Raw genomic sequence first — 21,912 nt, forward strand, 5'->3', positions numbered from 1 at the left:
TGGCTGAGAGAGCTGATCCTTTCTTTCCTGCCGCCCTTCTCCCCCCCGCCCTTCCATCTCTAATTAATGGCAGCGCATCGGGAGCGAAATTGATCTCTGCAGTTCCAATTGTGCAGGCAGGCTGGGGGGCGGGGAATGGAGAACAGACTAAACTGTTAGGAGAGAGGGAGGGTGTCTAATAGCATGGGCTGCTTCAGCCTCAGCTACTTGTCAGTATTGCCGAGCACATAGCTAGGGCGAGGCCCTGAAGTGTATATAGCGCGAACAAACAAGCCGAGCAGAGAGCGGAAGGGGGAAGAGAGGCGAGGTGACTTGCCTGCGGCCACCCGGTAGGTCTGTACCAGAGCTGGAAGAAGACTCCAGGCCCCCAGAATAGTGCCCTATCCATTGCACCAGGCTGCCTGTCCTGTTCTGTGCCCAGACAACATATGCAGTTTGGCAGTAGGAAGGACTCGAGTAAAGCTCCAGACGATGACCCAAAGCAATGGCTGCTCTCTGGCGGCTACCTAAGGAGCAAGTGGCTGGCCCAGGCTGCAGAGGGTGTGATCTTGTGCGGAGACCCTGGCATCTCTTACTGTAACCGGCTACTTTACACCCTCTCCCGAGGACATGTCTTTGGGACAGATATATGACAGCTGGTACTCTAGGGATGCAGCCAGCAAGTGGTCTGTGTGCAGGAGGAATTGCAGGAGGTGCTTTTTTTGTAAGCACGGGTTTCACCTAGGGATGTGAATGACTAGTCAATTGTCTGATAAGCAAGTGCTTATCGGATAGTGGACATGTTAGTCGACTAGTTGCTTCCCCCTCCCCTCCCCTGCTGCCTCTATCAGAAAGAGGCAGCGAAAAGTAGGGACAGCTGCACATGGCATTTCAAAGCGGCAGCACCACGGGGAGCCCAGGGATTCTCCCACTAACCCCGGGCTCCATACGGTGCTGCTGCTTTGAAACGCCAGCGGGAGCACGGGGCCAGTGGGGAACTGCTTAAGTCCCCTGCTGGCCCCATGCTCCCCACAGCGCTTTCACCTTTGAAATGTAGCAGCAGCCCTGGGGGCTGTTGCTACACTTCAAACACGGAGGCGCCCTTATCGACCAATCAAATAGTCGATGCAAATTGCATCCACAGTTCTGTTAGCCAGTTAATTTAAATTTAACATCCCTAGTTTCATAGGCGTGGGGGCAGCTATTCCTCTGGGAGATGGGCACGCAAAGGGGAGCCTGACCACACAGTGAGTCTCTAGCCATGAACAGTGTGTTCTTCAGGGTGGAGCTCTGGGCTGTTTGGCGTACGAGGTGAGGAGCGAGTTCTCGGCAAGCATCTGGGGCAGCAAAAAGGTTTATGGCTTCTTGTGCTGGCAAGAACCCGGCCCTCCGAGAAGGACGTGCTGAGTGAGCACGCTCCAGCCCTAGTTCATAGAATAGTGTCTTTGGCTGCTAGGTTTGCTCGGCAGGGCGATGCCCAGCAGTCGTTCATGCTGGATGAGCTGGGGAGGCTGCAGGGAGGTGGTGTCTGAAAGCCGAGGAGATAGAGAGAGACCTGCTCAGACAGTGGATTCCTTTCTGCGCTTTGCACTGGACACTGAGGCGTGTGCACCCAGGGCTGCCATTTAGCGCTCCTGAATTAGGTGACCAGATGGTTATTGATGGGTTTAGCTAAGGGAAGGGTTGGTTGACACGGTGCAAGGCCTGTCTTAGGTGCACAAGTAGAGCTGTTGAGGGATCTCAGTCCTGAACTGCTGCAGGTCCTGCTGTCCCATTCCTGAGCCCCACAGCTCTGCCAGTGCAAGCCCCAGTCTGATTTGTAACACCTGTTCCCATTCCACTCCGCCCTGATCAGTGTTCCTGCTAATCTTTTCCCTCCTTTCAATGTGCGTGTTTTTCCTGCCCACATGTGGGATACATTTTATATGCACTAAGGCATGTGCGACTGCACCACCGGGGGGAAACACAAACCTCATTGTGGGCGCTTTGCTAATCGGCTGGGTGGCATTGGAATCTCTTCGGACAGCCGCACAAGCACACAGCTTACAGAGAGCACTGGCCCTCATTTGCTACCAAGGCCAGACCTAGATTTTTGCCAGGGTCCTGTCAGAAAGCCTTCCCCAGTTCTACCCCATGTGTGACCTGGTGTCTGTGTAACTCCCTCCGGAGGCTGTTCTTATGCATCCGGAAGCCTCCCCTTCAGCTTTCAGTGACCACGCCACTATCCTTTGTACCACATCCCCTCTCCATGGGGTTCCTTGGGTTCTAGCAGTCTCGCTCATGCCCTCTGTGTGTCCCAGGAAGTCCGAAGGAGGAGTTGAGTTGGCTGGCTAAGCTCTAGGTCTTGGTCACAGCTCCCAGTTGAGGCGATCAGACACGGGTGTGGAGGGGAATCTGGAGGGTGGGGGAATGGGGTGGGCAGAGACCCTGGAAGATCAGGATCTTATGCACATACCTTGGTCTAACGCAGCAACTACCTGTAGCACCCCTTGTTATTCCACCCCAGTGTGTCTCTTTGAGCAGACGAGGCTGGTTCTAGCGGCCCGGATTTAGCCCGGCACTTAATCATCTGCTTCGTTTCCACTGAAGCAGAGGAAAACGAAGTTCCCGCCTTGCTGAATTGGATCCGTGCTGCATCCCGTGGTTTTGCAGTATGGACAAATGGGAACGGAGAGGATGAGCCTGTTCCCTTATGAAGGTCAGGATTTGAAAACAGGACCCTGGAATGGAAAGGCCAAGAGGCCAGCGTACTAACTCGCTGCCTCTCACCTCTGGAGGTTGTGGAAGTTACTGAATGAGTATCAGAACGTGGGTTGGAATAATGAGGGATTCACCGTACCTTGTTGGGTGGGGGGAGTGAAATGAACATTGCTTTTTATTTAGGCCATACGGCTGTTCTCCCAGTGGGATGAATAAACTCGGAGAATGGTCCTTGCCTTGGAAAAACACTGCAGAATCCACTGGCTAATATCCTAGGCCAGTGTTTCTCAAACTGTGCCCTGTGGAGCCCCAGGGGCTCTGCAGAGATGACAAACTGGAAACATTGATAGGTACAACACATACAATCAGTGGACCGCTGGGGCTCTGCATAAATTTTTACACATGCAAAGGGCTCCAGAGTCCAAAAGTTTGACAACCGCTGTCCTAGGCATTCTCCTCTTCTGCGCTCAGTTCAGATCGGCAGGCATATCCCAGCCAGTGGCTGCTGTACTTGGGCTCCATAGTCCTTGCTTTGCCTTTCTGTATGAGCAAGTGAGACTTGTTTCTGCCCCAAGATACAGGATGTTTCTGTGCCCCGAGCAGCCGCCAGGTGCTGTGGGATGACGGGATGGAGCCTGTCTGTACTTTTGTTGCTGATAGAGGGAAATTGTTCCCAGATAACCCCCAAGACCTTGTGGTGGATCAAAGCTAGGCACCGTCTTGTTTATTCAGGAGTTGCTGTGAGCTTTGCCCCCATGCCCCAGCCTTTCACTAATGTACGTGCCCCACGTAGTCATTTTAACAGTGTACATGCTTGTCTCCACCAAACAAAGGGACAAGAGTGGGATTTTCATAAAGCACCTGAATGACATAGAAGCACAAATTCTGTTGACTTGCACTGGGGTTTGGATGAGTGCCTGACCATTACGTGGGACGTGCCACGAGGATCTCGCTGAAACTAGCTGCCGTTGTTGTGATAACGTCATTATGTGGCCTAGCTCTGAGTGATGGCGCCAAAATAATCAAGCTGTGGCTTGGGAGGGGGGGCGGGCGGGCGGGTTGCTGTGTCTGTACTGTCCTGGCAGACCAGGTAGGTTTGCATTGTGATGATACAACACTGTCACCGCCAGAAGGCACATGTTGCACCAATGCACCAAGACAGTGTATTGATGCTGTGCTCATGGCTGTGGTTCGAAATGGCTCCTCTTCCACCCTTCCCCTTGGTTTTTTCCTCTCCTCACTTTCAGCATCTCTGTCTCTGCAGGGAGCAGATCAAGAGAGTGAAGGACTCGGATGATGTCCCAATGGTGCTGGTGGGAAACAAGTGTGACCTTCCAGCCCGGACAGTGGAGACTCGGCAAGCACAGGACCTGGCCAGAAATTACGGAATTCCCTACATAGAGACGTCAGCCAAAACCAGACAGGTAGGAGGAGAGATGATTATAAAATGTGAACCAATAGCAGTCTCCCAAGGCTCCTATTTTACATACCTACAACTCCTGTATTCGTGTGGCCCTCCCCACACTAAGTGTAGCTTCTGCTCTGTTTCTTTGACAGTCCTGCTGGGTTGCGTTGGTTGGGGCTGGTGGTATTTCTCACCCCTAAATCCAGACAAGAATATCTCCTGGCAATTGCCAGAAATGGGGGTGTGGCCATGGTATGTCCTGAAAGCCCAGGGTTCTGGAATCAGGGTGTTGGTGGGGAAACAAGTGTGACCTTCTAGCCCGCTCTCATGGAGACCTGGCATCGAAGTGCTGAACTTGTCAGGCTACGCCTGCCTGTCTGCTTACCTCCTCGTCTCAAAGCTTCATCCCAGTGTGGTAGCTGTAGCTTGGCCAGAAGAAACCGCCTCTTCTGCCCCTCCCACAGCTGCTGTCTGCCCCTCGGTGTGTGGTATGAGGAAACAGTCGCTCAGCTCTTGGTGCAGACTTGCTGTGAGCCGGGTGACAGACAGCAGCAGGGCTGACGCACAGCCCTGTTGGCAGAGCAACACGCTCTTGCTGTCAGGCAAGCAGCGCTCCGGTGGCTAATTACACAGCATACCAAGCTGAGCCTCTGACAGCTCTGACGTGCCACTGAGTGAGCGTGGATTAGAGAAGGCCACCGCTGACGGTGGCTGAGCGCAGTCGGGATGCCGGGATGCAGCCAGGTTGTCCGTCCTGGGGGCTGGCTGAGGTTTGGGTGATGGTGCTGGGGGCTTGTGCAAAGTTGGGGTGATCAATCCACAGCCGGTGCTGGAGATCACTCTCCCTGCACCGTTCTGGCAGACCAGGCAGGTTTGCTTTGTGACGGTACGACGCTGTCACCGCACGAAGGCCCATGTTGCACCAACACACCAGGATAGTGTATTGGTGCTGTGCTCGTTGCTGTGGTTCACAGGTTCCTTGCAGAGTTAATGGGCCCAACAAGTGATCTGATTAACACTGACCTTGCGCTACCCAAAGCTGTTCCAGATCTAGCTCCGTCTCCCAGGTGCTAGGCCTGGGAGAACATGGGAGGTTATGGGGAAATGGCCACCTCTTCTCTGCCTCCCCTCTCTCAGAAGAAGCCTATTTTAACTTCTCTGCTGAATCCATGCCTTCCTGGTGCAGGTGCCTGGAGATGGCAGAAGCGGCGAGTGAATTATTGTGGCGCTCGTGTGCCACATATGGGGTGGCGGAGAAACGCCGATGGTCGGAGGTGTCTGTTGCCACCTCAGGACTGTTCCAGCAGAGAATTCCTCTCCCTGTCCCAGTGAGCCTGTTGAGTCCCCCGCCCGGCGTGGCTTGCCCGGCCCGTGGGCTCTGGTGGGGCGTGGAATGGAATGCGCAGGCTGGAAAGGTGTGGCCACGGATAGCCTGTGTAGAGTAGGTCTGCCTCTCCAGAGCACTTGGATGGGTGGCTCCACTAGGAATTCTAGCAGCCTCAGCCAAAGGCCTGGGATGGACTAGGTCTCCTTGGTGCACTAGGGGGTTCCTGCAGGTCAGGGTTGAGGCCCACTTGCAGGGCGTTATGGGGACGCTGCTTGTCCTTTGGACAAAGGGAGGAGTTTGTTCCTCAGGGCCCTCGATCTGGGACATTTGGCCAACACCAAACTCAGGGAGAAGATTACAAAGGAGGGTTAAAGCCACTCACATGCTGCAGCTGGGGTGGTCCTAAGATGGCTTGAGAAACAGATGGTTTCCAGAGCACCTCTGTGCAGATTCCGTTTGGTATATTGCCTATGCTTTGGGTGTTGCTGACCCGAGAGGGAGAGAGGAGATGCAGACACTCGTGGGCAGGAGTCTGGGGGTGGGGGAAAGTTAGGGTGAGGGAGGAGGCGCAGGGCTCCCAGCAGCTGGCATGTCCCTGTGGCCAGGGGTCGGGGAAGGATGCGGCTGTACGTGCTGCCCTCACTTGCCAGCATCCCCGCAGCTCCCATTGCTCGTGGTTCCAGGCCAGTGGGGTGGCGCATGCAGAGGTTCCCGGATGGCTGAGCCAACCCTCGCAGCTCCTGCCCTGCAGTGGGAGTGGCAGGGGAGGGCCAAGGCTCAGGGATTCTGGTTCATGGCAGAGAGACTTGCAGGGGGCTGATCCAGGTTCCCCACCCTGCGGTATGTTCACTGCATAGCTGGCAGAGCCTGCGTTGTTTTGCTACCCTCCTGGTCCAGCTGCTCCTGCAGACATGCACTTCATACGCACGGGTGCGGTTTTGTGGGGAAGGGGGGGAGGGGGCTCTGGTTTGGAGGGTTCGAGATGGGGAAACCGGCGGCAAGCTCAGGGTTGAGTGCAAGTATAATTCCGAGTGGGATCTCCTGACCATTGTTTTTGGTGTCTGGAGAGGGAGCCTCCATTTCCTTTGGTAGCTTGGTGGTTGTGCGCCACGTTTTGCTAGTCGGAACCATTTCCTAGGATTTCTCCAAGATTTCTTTGCTCCGTTTTCGTCCCTTTAACTCAGAGTCAAAACACACGTGAACTACACTCTGCACTTTCTGAAGGGGGCTTCAGGTGGGCCCCTCGTTCTGTCTGCCCTCAACACCATCCTCTTTCCAAATTGCTGTGGCGCTCTTTGTGCAGTACATTGTGCCTCTCTTCCAGGGTGTTGAAGATGCCTTCTATACCTTAGTGCGGGAGATCCGGCAGCACAAACTACGCAAGCTGAACCCCCCGGATGACAGTGGCCCAGGCTGCATGAATTGTAAATGTGTGATATCATGACTAAGGTGAGCCCAGTGGGAAGGGGAAGGAGTGTACCAGATGGGTGTGGACTGCAGCTAGACAGGTGATGCAGGCAGGGATTCATGGGCCATATACCAGGCTGCAAAAAAGAACAGATTATTTCACTGCAGCTTCCAACCTCCCCACCCCCATGCTCATCCCTGACCCCAAAAAAAAGCTGATTGGCCAAAACAAACATTTCTCAGAAAACCCTGGGTCACAATTTTCTGCCGTTTGGTTGGTTTGTTTTTTATGAAAAACAAAATGATTTTCATTACCAAAAATGCAATATTGCTTTAAAGATTGTGTGTTAAAACTGACCATTTTTTACTAAAAAAAAAACCTAGGATTTTTTTTCTATTTTTTTTTTTGTATTAAAAGAAAAAATGTGGGAGACATTTTTTTTTCTGGAGGGGGAGATGGGAGGAAGAGAATATCCAAACATTTTCACAAATTCCCATGAAAAGTTATCCGCCCGCTCCCTGGTCTCTAGCTGCAAATGAAGTTCTGTTCCATTACTCCCCAACGCTTGCAGCCACAAAGGGGAGGGGGAGGAAGTGGGCAGCTCAGTGATTCCCTGGTACCCCCTAGGGATGTGAAAGGTTAACTGGTAAGCCCTGCTGCTTGTGGTGAGGGACGGCTCCAGCTATCGGCACCCTGGCCACCAGCATGGAACGAGCATGGTAGCTGTCGCCCTCTTCCCGCTGGGTGGTTACCCTGGTAACAGGGCCCCCTCACAGCAGTGTCAGAGGGAGCCAGGGCTGAATGGGTCTGGGAGACTGAACTAGGCCTGTTGCTCTTAAGGGGTTGAAGCCTGCTAGTCAGGGAAGCTGGCACTGCTGCTGTCTCTGGTGTGCCTCTTCCCTGGGTATCAGAGCTCTCCAGAGCTGTGGCGCCATTTCCTTTAATGGGTACTAAGTTCCCAGAAAAAGCTGGGTTTGGCCAGTTTCAGGACTGCTCAAGGAGGTGAGCGGAGTGTGAGGCAGCTCTCCTCCTCCGCTGCCTCTCCGAGCACGGCCGCTGACGAGTCTGTGAGCTCAGCAGAGCTCTTCCCCTAGTTCCTCCTCCCCAACCACCTCCCCTTCTCTACACACACAAACAGCGGAGCACCCGCCCCTGCTGAGGACAGAGTAGATCCTCGGAGGGGATCTCCCTCGTGCGGGGCCGAGTGCAGCTATGGCTGTGGCGGGAGGTTTCCAGATGTTCAGATAATCCAGATGTTCAGAAGCATTTCCTCCGGATGGGGATACAAGTGGTGGGGCTCCTTTCCTGCGCTGGCGATGATCGTTTTCAGCTGAAAGCACACAGATAGCGCCAAACATCTCCTTGAACTGCCATTCCCCTTGGCCTCCCCAGGAAGGGTATTGCTGCCAAAGCAGGAGCGGGGCTGGTGTCCCTCGCTGACGTGGGCATGCTTTTCAAGGGACCTTGAACTATTCTGTGAGTTCTCCACATCCCATGGGCAGTGGAGAGACTTTACTGCTGCAAAGCTCACGGTGACATAAAACTGGTGCCTAATTACAGGGCAGACCACAGAAGCCCATGCGATACTGCAGCATGTCTGCTAGGCTCTGCTTTCTTCTGCATGTAGAAAGAGCCACTTTTCCTTTATTTATTTGCAGTGCAAACAAACTTGAGCCCCTGTGAAAAAAACACTGCGTAGATGGGTTTTTTAAATTTACCTTATTTTTAAGTTTTAGGGTTCACACAGGGAGGGGTGACACACCCCCACACACACGGGGAGAGGTTACGCACGCTCACACACCTATCCACCTCTATCACATACGGCAATGGTTCCCATCCTTTATTGATATTGGTCCTGCAAACTCATTCACAAACTTTTGGAGGCCCAGTAACATTTTATTTGCATATTCATTGTTTGCATAATAATGAATATGCAAATAAAATGTTACTGGTCCCCAAATGCCAGTGTCAGCCTCCTGCCCCTTAGAGCTCCCCCCCCTCACCAAATCCCCCCCAGCCTCCTGGTTCCAGTGCCCCACTGCACCCAACCCCCCAGACCCTCTCCCCAGTGTCAGCCTCCAATATTAACCCCATCCTCAGAGCCCCCCAGCATTAGCCCAACCCCTGGAGCCCCTAGTGCCTGCCCCGCCACCCTTATCTAGGCCAGCACTTCTCCTTCCACCACATCTGGGAGAGGCGTGTCCTGCCCTGCCTCTCAGCCAACCAGTGCTGGGCGAGAGTGGGGTATCCTCTCAGCTGTGGAAGAGCACTTCCCTGTGTGGCAGGAGGGCCTGCCCAGCATTGTTTGTGAGTTAGCCCAAGCCATGGTCCAGCGGTTGGGAACCACTGACATTGGGGAATGACCCTCCCTGCCCAGCATCCTCTTCCCTCTACGCCTGGCTGGGCCCCCAGGATGGAGCAGCCTCTCCTGGTAGCCGATACTGCATCTTCCCATCAACATGTGCAGGGGGCCCACAGGGTCATACAACGTGCCCCTGCCCATCCCAGATTTCTGCCAGGGTTCACGCTGGAGTGTGGCCAGCAGCAGCCTGTCGGCACGGAAGGGAAGGAACAGGAGCTGCTTCCAGTTGCAGGGAAGGAAGATGAGGGATGGAATGACCCGGCCTGTGTCTTTGCCCATGTGGCTGAAAGCAACTTTTCCCTGCCTCCCTGCACAGGCTGCTGCTGGCCACCAGCATAACCCTGCAACTTCCTGTCTCTCCTTGTGCATCAGGGCCCAGGGAACCTGACTGCAGGGGCTCAGCAAACACGGCGGGAGGGTGGCTCAGCGGAGGAGGGCACCTGTCCCATGTTCCCTTGGGGCAGGACCTGGGATGGGGGCGGGGAAGAGGCCCCTGCTTCGTTGGTTGCAATGGAGCCTGCAGATTCTGGGCCCAAAAAGGCTGGACATCGCTCTTCCCCCTCCCCAAAGGCTACTCCAGGGCTTAGCCCAAGGGAGTTAGGTACCCAGTCCCAGCATAAAACCCCATTCAGCAAAGCAGCCGCTTGCTCTGCAGCGCGCATGTTTCAAGTCAGGCACGTGCTGTGCCACGTGGGGACTAACTGCTGAAAAACGAACGTGCGCTCCTGACCCCACCCTTCTCCAGCCCTCGTTCCCTCTGCAGCCGGTAGTGGGAACAGACGGGCCGGGGAGCAGCTAGCGGAGGGTAGGGTAAGAATAGCTGCTGATTCTAGTTCCTCCTCCCCCTTTTCATTTCAGTTGACCAAATGGTGACTCGGAGGGGTTCCCACTGTGCGGTGCACGCGGACAGAGGTGAAACACAAGAAGCAGCAAATGGATCCGGGGGAGGAGGGAGATGAGTAGGAGGAAGGTGTCTGGAGCCCAGCACGGACTGTTTCAAACTCCATCAGGCTTGTGACAAGCGACTCTTTCCCCCTCTCCCCAACTCCTTTTGCCTCCCCCTCTCCCAGCAACTGTACAAAGCCACAGATTGAATCACAGTAAATTATTATTTGATGGTCTCGCCAAATGGTCTCGGTGGGTCTGTCCTACTGCAGAGGCAGCTGTTGCTGCGGCTGGCTTTTGTGGGTGGAAGGTGGGGTGGGGGTGAACTATTCCCTCCTACTAGCAGAGACACCCAGGTTGGAAGATGGGGCAGCCAGCAGATTTGAAGGTGGCTCTGCTGAGCATAACCCATCTGTTATGGAACCTGTTTGTGATTTTCCTGGCAGTCAAAGCATCTCGTTTCTAGGAAAGGTCGTGTGGTCTGGGGACCAGTATGACTATCCTTTGATCTCCAGAGAGAGAAAACCTCTTCAAAGCACCATCCACAAAGTAGGTCCTCCACTAACTGAAAACTACCAGTTCCCATGGGTTTTGTTTGCACTAAGGCTGTTTTGAAGGTGGATGCTGCTCCAAAGAGGCAGAGTTGTCTTGGTTCACCACCATCGCTGCTATAGTGCTGCTCTCTTGCCCCTTCCCAGGAAGTAGGAGCTGTCCAGTGAATGTCTCAGCAGGGAGCTGAGTTTGGGTCTGGGTTCCCTGGGGCTGTGCTCAGACAGATGTGATGTCTGTGGGGCAGAGGCGGCATGTATCTAAATCACTGCCCCGCCTCTGGGGGCGTAAGGAGCGGGGTCACGTTTGCTGTGAATTCTTAGCCTTAGTTTTACAGAGCCAGCCCCAGGATTGACAGTGAGTTGCTTTCTGCTGCTGTGATCAGATCTCCTCAGTGAGCACTTAGAGGCAGCTGGAGCTGTTTGCATTCCTGGTCCTGGGGAGTGGGGAGGAGAAAAGCTGTGGAGAGTGAGTGTATCCACAGCCGCTCATCGACTTGGCCACGTTAAACTGCTCTTGCCTGGGGTGGGGCTGATTTGGTCCATGTGACTGTTTGTGAAATGTTTGTACGTTTTGTTCCTTGCCAGCCTCTTCCTTAGCAGCAGCTGGCTAGCTGGGACTCCACTGTGTGTGTACAGCTAGGAGCCTGCGACAGTCACAGACTGTATATAAATGTGACTATTCCAGGGGAGCAGGGAACAAAAGGAATCTACTGTGTTCAAGCTTCTTGTGAGACATAAACCAGAGAGAGGGGGTCTAAAGGGGTTTTACTGATTGTCTAGGAATGATACAAACACCAGCCAATAATTTTGTCTTCGCCAAGACAGCAGGGAATGAGATTGTGGGGCTTCCCAGGTGCATGGGATGCCTGCATTGTAGCCGGTGGTGCTAGAAATGCTTAGGTGGTTATAGGGCCTTGTTGCTGGAGTGGGAGCAGAGCCTGAATCCCAGGGAACCGTGCTCTGGTTTGTTTGGTTCCTTAACCCCAGGACTGAGGAGTTGTGGTGATGACTGATTATGCATTTGCTTTACCCTGTTGATGCTGAGCTGGGGGAGGGGGATTAGAGGGTTTTCAGAGGGAGGGGGCGAATGCTGCTGCACAGGGAGGGGTTAGCCAAGGAGAGTGAGTTCAAGATGGAGCTGTGACTCCCAGGATCAGTTTGCACCCTCAGAAGCCTGATGGACTTGGGTCCTACTGTACCACACGGCATAGTGTGCAGACCCCTTGGAGAAGAGCTGCAAAAGGACCTCAGGTTGTGACCTCGCAAAGTCCAGGAAGCCTGTGCCCTGGGTGGTGGCACAAGGCATGTACATACTGAAGCAGGGTGCCACAGGGCTCTGTGCATCAGCCAGGGGTGCCTGGGTATCTGCTGCCCTGGGCACCCTCCACTTTTTCCCCCTTTTGTGCAGGTGGCAGCCTAGCTCCCTGGGCTGTACCCCAGGAATTGCCGGGTGCAGGGAGCGGCCAGCTGTTCGGACACAAGAGTTCATGGCTGTGTCTGACCTGGCCAAGCGTGCGACTGGCTCTTCCAGGGCTTTGTTGTTCAGGCTGTTGTGCAGCAAGGCTCGTAGTTGGAACCACACTGGCCACAACAGGAAGGCTTTTAGACCACAGACTAAGGTGGGCCCAGCCTGAGCTGTGGTGTTCACACTCTTCTCTGCTCTGCTCCCTCTGGCTTCTGAGAGCCGCAGGCTTGCTGGGGCTTGCAGCTGCAGGTGTGAGCGGGGGGGAGGGCTGAGACAGACAGTTGCTTGATGTGATGATCTCTATCAGGAAGGGTGGTCAGGTCATAGGGCAGGAGAGATGGGGACACAACTGCTTGCTGAAATACAGGCTGCTGTGCCAAAGAGGAAAGCTCTGAGAACTCATCTGTCTGCTGGGAGCCTGCAGCTAGTTACAGCTGGGGGAGGTGGGGGGTTTGGGACCCATTGTAGGATTCCAAACTGCAGTGGCTTCATTTACATGTAGGGGAGCTGTCTTTCAACAGGCCCAGGCAGACTGGGGGCTTGCACCAGGTAGCACCCTCCCCAGCTTTGGAGAAGAGCTGGTGGCTAGAAGCTCCCAGCCTGATGCTGAGCATGCCTGAGAAGCAGACACACCACAGCTGCATGTGAACTGAGGCACTACCCACCCTACAGCCTTCAAAGGGGTTTACTCAGCATCCCCCCTCTGTGATCTGTGTGCCTCTTGCAATACTGCCCCCTTCCCCTGTGCCACGTGGCTTCCTGGCCTGTGCAGGGTTCAAGCAGGCTGCAGCAGGGACTGGACTCCGAGCTGCCCTTCCTTTCGCTGCTGCAGCCTGGGCACTGGAGCCTGGCATAGTCCAAAGCTTTGCTGTCTGTCGTGGCTCCACTTCAGCATCAATTATTCAGTGCTGACTCACTGATTGGTGGATGGGATGCAGCAGTCAATAAGCTCCTAGCAACCTGAGCTGACAGGGATCAACTACCTTGGGTTCTGTTGCTGCTGTGCCCCAGACAGCCGGGAGCCCGAGCGATGCACTGAGACTCCCCATCAAGGTAAGACCTGACCTGCTCTTTGTTCTGTTTCTCCTCCGTGCTGAGGTCAGCTCAACTCTAGCGTGGGCCAGGGCCGGAGCAGGCTGTGCCTGAACACCGAGCTCCAGCAGAGTTCGGGCTCTAACAGGGGCAGGGCCCCCATGGCTGCAAGTGTCCTCTCTACAGCAGCTTTGCTGGGCTGCAGGATGGTGCATCTTGCAGTGAGTTACTTGAGGGACACTTTAGCCCTCAGCCTTCCCAGGCCAGTTAACCCTGGGGCTGCAGCAGTGGATGCTCCTGGCCCAGGCTTTCATGAAAGCTCTGCACCCAGCAGCTCCCTTTGAGAATGAGAGGATTCCCCACCCCAGCTGAAAACTCAGCTGCTTTGGCAGTCTGCTGCCTCCTGTACACAGAGCACTACTATTTGCATGAGGGAGCTCTGCTGGCTGCAGACAGTCCCAGCAGCTGCTCCCCTGAACTGAACTTGGCTTAGACCTGCAGGAGCTTACCCCCTGCTTTTACAGGGCCCACAGGCTCTTTGGGGAGTAGACCCTCTTGGACATGTAAGCTGAGGGGGTAGGACTGGATATGCCAGTTCTGTTTTGTGAGTACAAGCTCAAACCACTATGAGGCCTTCATTAGAATAAAATGGCCATACTGGGTCAGACTAAAGGGCCACTGTTTGAAGACTAGATCGGGGGCAAGCTGGACAATACCAGATGCCCCAGAGGGAATGTACAGAACAGGGAATAATTACTGGAGCCATCCTGTGGCCCATTCCCAGCTCCGGACAAACAGGCTAGGGCCACCATTCCTGCACATCCTGGCTACTAGCCATCGCTGACCTCCATGAATTTATCTAGCTCTCTTTTGAACTTTGTTAAAGTCCTGGTCTTCCCAACATCCTCCAGCAAGTTCCACGGGCTCATTCTGTGTTCCATGCATCGGTGAAAGTGTCTTCCACTCTCAGCAGGGCAGGTCATGGATGAGAAGCTCTCCTAGGCACTAACACTACAGGAACCACCAGTCCTACAAGGGCTCCCAATGTGTGGGGCAGGGGGAGAAGGGCTGCTGAGGTATCATAGGAGGACCTCTATTGCTAAAAGGGAGGGGGTGGAGAACTAGTGCACTAAATGGCCAGTACCTGACTTAAGGAAGGACAGTGGTAACTTGGGGACCAGGTATGGGCTTTTGTGTAGGGAGAATCAGTGGTGCCAGGGGATGGACAGAGGCTTGTTCTGGTGGCTAGTGTGGCTGTGGTGCCATCTGTTGGTTGTAGTGTTGCACTGTGATATGCTAGAGCAGGGGCTCTCAACCTTGCACGATTACCATACCCCCTCTATTAGGAGTCATAGACTTACAACATACTTGCATGTTTCTCCTTTTGAAACCACATACTAGTACTGGAAAATGGCTGGCTGGCACTTACATTTTAGTAGAGCAGTCCTATTCTTGTATTAAATTTTAGCTTGCACTGACAGCACCAGGACTTTTTATATAGCCACTTATAAAACTAGTTAACATATGCCTGGTTGAAAACTAGTGCCACAGAACATGCTGATACTCTGTGTGTGACAATAGCCTCTTCCTGTCCTTCCAGCTGTGTCCAGGCCTTGGGGTACACCTTGAAGCAGCCTTGTCATACTCAGCTGTGAGGAAAAATAAGAGGGCTGCAATGTGGCTACTGCACTTCAATGGCTCAGCTATAGGGACAGTGTAATGTGAGTGTGCCAAAGTTTGCTAAGAACCTAAATAAGGGGGACACAATCCTTCGAGGGTCTAGTCTCTACCAATGCAGGTGTCTGGCTATATCTGCTTGGTGGGTCCTTTGAGAAAAGGGGCGCTGTGATTGCGCTCCCCTTAGGCTGAGCCAGGCAGTTGCAATGAATGGTTTCCCACCATCCTTGCCTCTCCTCTGGTAAAAATCTTCAGAGAGGTAACCCTGTTAGTCTGTAACTGCAAAAACAAATAGTATCAAGGTGCTGCGAGGGTTACGTTCATCAAAAGTGGGTGGTGCCTATGAATACTCATGATACCATCTACATGTTTTGTTAGTCCCTAAGGGGCTGCTAGACTATTCATGGTTCTTAAATTTTCTCCTCAGGTCATCTGCTGTATCCCAGCCAAGCACAGAAGTGTGGCCTTTGTCCTATGTAATCAGACAACAGCCTGTGCATGGACAGACTAGCAGTGCAGAGAGTGGAGGTGTCACCTAGAAAGCATTATGAGACTATAAACTTAGTATCTGAAACTGCAGCAAGCCCACTGCACACAGGATTACTTGTAAGAAGGGGCAGGACACAAGACTGAAGATAGGGGCTGGGGGAGGGTTTCAACTAGTCACAAGAACATTAGCAAAACCAAGCTAAAGAACTAACCCAGACCCAGCCTCTGAGGCAGGCTCAGGAAGGAGGCTGAGGGATCTCTTAAACCCAGTGCAGCTCTATTACAAGCAACACCGCCAATGGCTCTCTGTATTGCCGAGGGTCAGCAGGAATGGCTGCGCACAGAGCTGTCCACCTATTTGAGGACAGTGGTTTCGCCTAAGGCTCAAGGGCTTCTTGATTCCACGCTGCTAGTAACATGCTCTTATGTCCTTCCCACCTAGCCTCTCTTATGTGGACAGATCGGGGACAGGACCAAGGCAGTGGGGGGAAGATTTGCTGTACCTGTTCTTGCACAGCAGAGATGAGACATCAAGTGCCAACCCCTCTCCTCAGCCCTGAATGCAAAGAGAAAGAGCAGCCCAGTCCCAGGATGAATGGCTCTCAGAGCTGTGCCCTGAAAGCAGGAAGCCTCCAGTTCTAACTACAATAATTGTATCCAGAACACAGGACCAGGGGCAGGCAGCTTGAGGTCCAAGGAGATGGGAAACTTAAGATTTTGGTTCTAACACAATGGAACAAGCTGCAGATTTGAGAAACAAGCAGACAGTGCAGTGCATTGTCCTAGAAGAAAATATGCTGCAGCTGTTTGTTAAACTTCAACTGTTATTACAACCATGTAAAACAGCATTGAACACTACATTGTCTGTCTGAACCAGCATAAAAAGGAACAAGCATTTTGCTTTTCAAACTCCCTTACAAAAAAAAAAACACATACATAACAATGTTTTAAAGTAATAACAATACATTAGAATCACAAAGGAAGCTCCCCATGTTGTAAACAAAAGTAGCAATTGGAAATAAAAGCCAATGGTAGCAGATCTCTCAAAGTGCATCAGAGACACACCAGCCCTCTAAAGTCCACTGAAACGCAAAGGTCACGGTTTCCTGAACTCTGGTGCTGTGTTCCTGCCACAGGGCTGCACAGCCTCTGCTCAAAGTGCTAGTTCACCACACACAAAAAAGCCTGAACACCAACAATACTACTCTTTTAAAACTAAATATATATCAGCTAAGTAAAAGTAACCTTGGCGGAGGAAGCTGTTTTCCTGAGTTTGCATGAAATAACACTGGCTTTGCCATCCAATTGGGGGCATCCTAGGAATTACACATTATTTGTAGGAAGTGTCTTTGAAATTTGTTCCCTCTCCTACAGCGTGAGTCCTCCTGGTTGGTTGGAGCTAGTCTCTCTACTCTCCTCCCCCCTCCCACCCAAAAAAAGTGAAGATGGGCATGATTTCTACTCCTGCACAGCTCCCTACCAAGCCCAGACAATGGCCAGAGCCGACCTAAGCCCTTGGGTTCCATTGGAAGTTCACTGGGTCCCCCTAGTGATGGGGGGATGCCTGAACTTGACATGGTCATTAGTAACAATAGAAATGGAAATGTGTAAGTTGATTTGTATGTACAATGTTACCTTCACAAACAAACTACCACCGCCAGCCTAGAAATCAGGCATTGCTCCAATGGTACCAACCCGTAGCAGCTGACTGGCTGTTGAGGTCCTCACAGGGCAGCCAGTAAAGCCTTTGTGCAAAGACACAGATGAAGAAAAAAGTCAAGAGTTTCCACTGTGAATTCACAGCAACTCCTACTGCTGTGGTAGAATTGTCACAGCGCTGTGGCTGCAGCTCCTTGCTTCCCCTCAGAAATACGCTGTCCCAGACCAGGCAATTGGCTTTGCCTTCTAGCCGCATTTCAGAGTTAAGTCCAGAAGGCAGCAAATGAACCCGGTTAGAGCAGGGCAGTGGGGGGAAGGGGTGGAGAGGGAGTTGACCAAACAGTGCTCAATTGAAGACACTACAGGCACTTCTCGTTTACTGAGGATGAGGGATCCCTGCCCCCGGTGCTGCCTCATTGCTCATGGTGTGCTGTGGCCTGGGCCTCCAACTATGGCACTATTTTGTCGAAGAGGGTGGTGATCCTAGGCAGTCTGAGCCTAAGTCCACCGCTCTCTTCCCACTGATGTCAGCACATCATGGAACTGGTGCTAAGCCACGTCCCCTCCCCTCCAAGCAGTGCAGTAGCATGGCCTTGCAGTTGCTTAATGAGCCCCACACAGCCCAGGGGCCCTGGGCTCCGTGCATGGAGGTGCTTGGCTGGGGGAGGGGTGCTCCCCACCCCCACCAGGCACCTCTGTGCGTGGAGCCCAAGGGGGGGGTGCTACTGCACAGCTTGGAGTGAATCTTAGTGCTAAGTGTCCAATTGGCACTCGGCCTGCCCAGGTAACATTCAGCATCTAAAGACCATCGCCATGCGAAGTGTGGATGACGAGAGGACCTAGATGCCCTCCCTCTCTGAGCTCACCGTGCCTACAGCCACCTGCACAGGCAGCAGACACAGTGGGGAGGAAGGTCAGGCTGGCCGAAGAGTGAAGGTGAAAGGCTCTAATCTGTGCTCGCATGTATGAGCTCAGCTCCCAATCAGGTGAGCGGGAGTGACATGAGTTTAGAGGAGAGGGCAGATCCCAGCAGACAGAAACCAAGCCCAGTCATGCACTTGCTCTCCATTGCTTGCCGGCTTCTGGAGATCAAGGGGGACACGCTAACGAAAGGCCATCACTCCTCCTGCTGAACTACTGCCTGGGTGTTCAAAGGGCTGGGGGAAGTTGGTCTCCTTCCTATAAAGCATCAGCCATGACCGGAGGGGAGACACAGGACAGAGTGAAGCTGGGCTCCGAGGTGGTGCTGAGCCTGCTGCTTTTCAGCTGGCTTGGCTGCTGGTTCTTGCTCACATGCTCAGGGTCTAAATGGCCACCACAGGACCCTTCTGGCCCACATCTCTAGGACACATCTTTGAGCTGATCCAAAGCCCATGAAAGTCAATGGGAATCTTGCCACTGACTTCACTGAGCTTTGGAGCAGCCCCCTACCTCTCAAAGCATCCCCAGGTGTTGAAGGAGGCATTGCCTGTAGTTAATTCTTCAGAATCAAGCTCCCCATTACAAAGCAGGATGTAAGAACCATGGCCAGAGTGCATGCTACTGAACTGCACCAGAAAACAGCACTAGCGATTTTCCCCAGGATGCTGGGCTTCATCAATACAGACTCTTTCCTCGGGAACTGTAAATTTGCCTTGAAAGAAATCTCTCTTTCCCCCCCCTCCTCCCCCAATCTCTTTGTTCTCCCAGGCAAGATATTTGCATTTCTGGACCACGGGCTTTAAGCTTTGCAGGAAAGCCCTCCTCTTCGGAATCTTTACGCCAACATTTCCTCTCTTGGCAGCTTCTTATGCTGCTGATTTGCTGCCAGGTTAACTCCAGGGGGAGCTGAGCCAAGCCGTCCAGCAGTTTGCCACCTTCCTTCCTAACTCCAGTGTGGTTTCTACACTGACGCTTCAGCAGCTCAATGCAGGGACCGGTTAAGGTGAGAGACCATCCCAAATCCTGTTTCAGGGCTTGTTAGCTAAAGCAAAAGACCAGCCAGGGCACTGCCTCTGCCACTCAAATAAGAATGCCTCCTGTTTTATTAGCACTGCTACACACCGATTGGTCATTTGGCAAGGCAGTGGGGGCTTGCTCACTGTCATGGCTTCATGGAGCAAAACAAGAGCAGACAGGCATTTTGGAAAACTGATTGTAGCTCTGCTTTGACTCTCCCTCCACGTTACACATGTACAGCCCTGTCTCACGAACTCAAGCAATGCAAACAACCATTGAGTGGATTGGCACAAACGGGCAGGCTGGAGAGCCCAGCACACGCCCCTTTCTCAGCTTGCTTTCTATTCACATCAAAAGTTAACTTTACTTTTGGTCCACTCCTCGCTACAGTTCAGCCCTGAACAAACCCCCCAGAAACAGAAGAGGGCTTTAGCACACAGCAGTCGGCTTCCCTGCAAATGGTAAAGCGTGAAGAATAGGCATGTTACCCTGGCCTGTTGCACACCAGCTGAAAAGATGCCCAGCCTTTTCCCCAGGACATGAGCAGCGCGCACCAGGAATTCTGGACTAAAGCTGGATGTTGCATAGACTTTGTGGAAGGCTGGCTTCCCTGGTAAGAATACTCAGTAGCCGTGTTTGAAGGATTGCTGGCAATGAGAACTTCGGAAAAACCTATTGCTGCAAAGGCCATTAGAAAAAATGCTACTGGCCACACTGAGCAAGTGCTCATTGGTAAAGAAGGCCCCTCTGTCTGTCTCTGTCTCCCAGAGCTTCTCTGTTGGTAAGAATGATTCTGAATCCTCTATGTTGTATCTGTTCCCACATTCACAGAAACTAAACTCTGGCTTAGGAGACCACGCTCTTGGGTTTATAAAAACGATGGGGGGAAACAGTCAAAATACTTAGCATGTTAACTAGCTTTGCGCCTCTCTGCACATGAGCAGGGGAGAAAGCACTTTGTGATTTGTCCACAGAAACCTCCCCCCCCCCCCCGCCTCAGACTTTTTAACCCCTCTGGCACCAATACATTGTCTGTTGGCCACAGGGCCGATTCCATGCCACACGCTGCCCCCCAGCACTCGTACCAAACGCAGCTTGGCACAGGATTGCCTCCTGTCCTCTCTACCCTGGGCTTTTCATTGCAAACCTTTACAAGGATGTCTCATGAATAGACAATGCAATTCTATTGTTTCTTTCCCCTCCTCACCCCGACCCCTGCTAAAATGTCACCGATTTGGACATTTGCGTTGCAGAAGGGCAGGCTGGATAGAAACTGTTCTCTGAGTGGGCTTTGGCAACCTGGGGCGGTATTTTTGGCTTTGGGCTTAGCGTGGGACGGGGCTCTCTCAATGCATTTAGAGATTTCTGCGCATTCCGACTGGCAGCCAGAGCCTCGTGTTCCACAGCCGCAGGACGTGGGCCTCCATCAGCTGCTGTAAGGGTGGCCCGTACATGATGACCGCCCTCTTGCAAAGGCAACGCCATACTTTTTTGGTTCGAGAAGTCCTGCTCTGTAGCATGAGCCACATGAAGCGGGGTGTTTGTCTTTACTATTCTGTAGGGGCTGAACTGCCCTTGTAAAGCCGGGGATGACAGGGGTCGGTCATGTAGCCCCTCTGCCAGCTGAGCTGCCCCAGAGTCAAGCATGGATAAGATCGGCACACTGCCGCCACCACCAGTCAGTCTCTGGTGAGGAAGCAAGTGGAAGGCTGGGTGGCCTGGTCCTACTGCCTGCTGCACCGAATCTGTGCTTCCTCCTGAGTGCACCCCCAGATCTGCAATCTCACCCACAGACGCAGACTTGGGGAGGGAGGGTTTTAAGTCTGGCTTGTGTTGTGGTGCTGCACCACGAAGCAGCTCTGAACTGGGCTCCTGCCCAGACGGGTTACCCTCGTTGTACTCCAATTCGGAGATGTTGTCATACTGAGAGATGTTAGAAGGCCGCCGCCTCCCATCCTGGGGAGGCAGGGAGAGAGTATCGAGCGCTGTCACCGCACACAACGCAGGCACATGGACGGTCTCGGACACATCGCCAGGAGGAGCAAGGTTTGGTCCTGGTGTCGAGAACGAGTCTGTACTGGGAGGCCCATGCTGCTGCTCTAGAGGCGGCCCTCCTGCCAGCAAAGCCACAGAGAAGTGGGGAGCACTCGCGTCGTCAGGACTTGAGGCACTTTGCACGGAAGCTTCTGAGGGTCTTTGTTTGGCAAGAGACATTTGGTTTGGCGACTCCTGACCCGCTAATGTATTACTGTGAGCGACAGGCAGGTCCACTTGAGGGTTGTGGCTCTGGGTGGCAATGTCGCCGGCAGAGCTGTCCACTACTGTCCCTTTGGGTTGTTCTTGCTGCAAAGGCTGGTCTGTGTTGCCTACAGCTGGTGAGGGGCTACGTTCCGGCAGCTGCTCTTCACCTCTCCCTGCATTGAGGGTCTGAGGACTCTCTTGTGAGACAGCCTCCCTGCTCACTGGTGGTGCCTCCTGGTTCTCCAGGAGGGCCTGCGCCTCAGTCTCCCCTCCAGGAAACTGCTCCTGTGATGGGGATTCACCAGCAGCTTTCTTTGGGGACTCCACCTGATTTTCTTCTCCATGCTGGTTTTCCTCTTGGTGTTGCTGCTGGCCCTGCAATGGATGCTGAGGCACATCTGTTGTGGCTGCTGGCAAGGGAGGCCCATCCTGCTGCAGAGGGAGCCTGTCGTTCGTTGCCGCCTTTGCATGACCAATAGTTTCATTCGGAGGCGCAGGGCTGTTGTTCGGAGGGGACAGTTTTATGCCTCGGCCAGAATCGATGTCAGTGGCAGCCTTATTCTGACCATTCACTGTGAGGCTGGGCTTCAGTGCCAGGAGATTCAGAGACAGCTCCAGCCCCAGTGGTTTCTTGGGGAATTCTTCAGGTTTTGCTGCAAGGGGAGAAAAAACCACACATGCATCAAGCTCTTTTTCAAGGAGTGCTTTAACAAAACCAGCCATCGGGACGGAGCTGAACCGTGCCCAGCAAACATCAGCCCTTCAAAATGGGGGATGTGTTAGTTGCTTAGAGC

The 21,912-nt window shown here is 53.3% G+C and overlaps 2 protein-coding genes across 10 annotated transcripts in view; one reads left to right on the plus strand and one right to left on the minus strand.

The window, feature by feature from the left end:
- The window catches only part of HRAS (HRas proto-oncogene, GTPase), a 71,799-nt gene extending 61,489 nt beyond the window's left edge, over positions 1-10,310 (plus strand). For all 4 annotated transcript variants that reach the window (XM_075928303.2, XM_075928304.2, XM_075928301.2 and 1 more), the window contains 3 exons: positions 3,944-4,103; positions 6,736-6,860; positions 10,040-10,310. In XM_075928303.2, the coding sequence (XP_075784418.1) occupies positions 3,944-4,103; positions 6,736-6,855 (280 nt within the window). In that variant the 3' untranslated portion in view covers positions 6,856-6,860; positions 10,040-10,310. The remainder of the gene's footprint in view (positions 1-3,943; positions 4,104-6,735; positions 6,861-10,039) is intronic.
- The window catches only part of LOC102457209 (uncharacterized), a 159,675-nt gene continuing 147,886 nt past the window's right edge, over positions 10,124-21,912 (minus strand). For all 6 annotated transcript variants that reach the window (XM_075928293.2, XM_075928298.2, XM_075928297.2 and 3 more), the window contains one exon: positions 10,124-21,771. In XM_075928293.2, the coding sequence (XP_075784408.2) occupies positions 20,096-21,771 (1,676 nt within the window). In that variant the 3' untranslated portion in view covers positions 10,124-20,095. The remainder of the gene's footprint in view (positions 21,772-21,912) is intronic.

This window comes from Pelodiscus sinensis, chromosome 5 (assembly GCF_052426305.1).
Source record: "Pelodiscus sinensis isolate ZL-2025 chromosome 5, ASM5242630v1, whole genome shotgun sequence".
Lineage (NCBI taxonomy): Eukaryota > Metazoa > Chordata > Testudines > Trionychidae > Pelodiscus > Pelodiscus sinensis.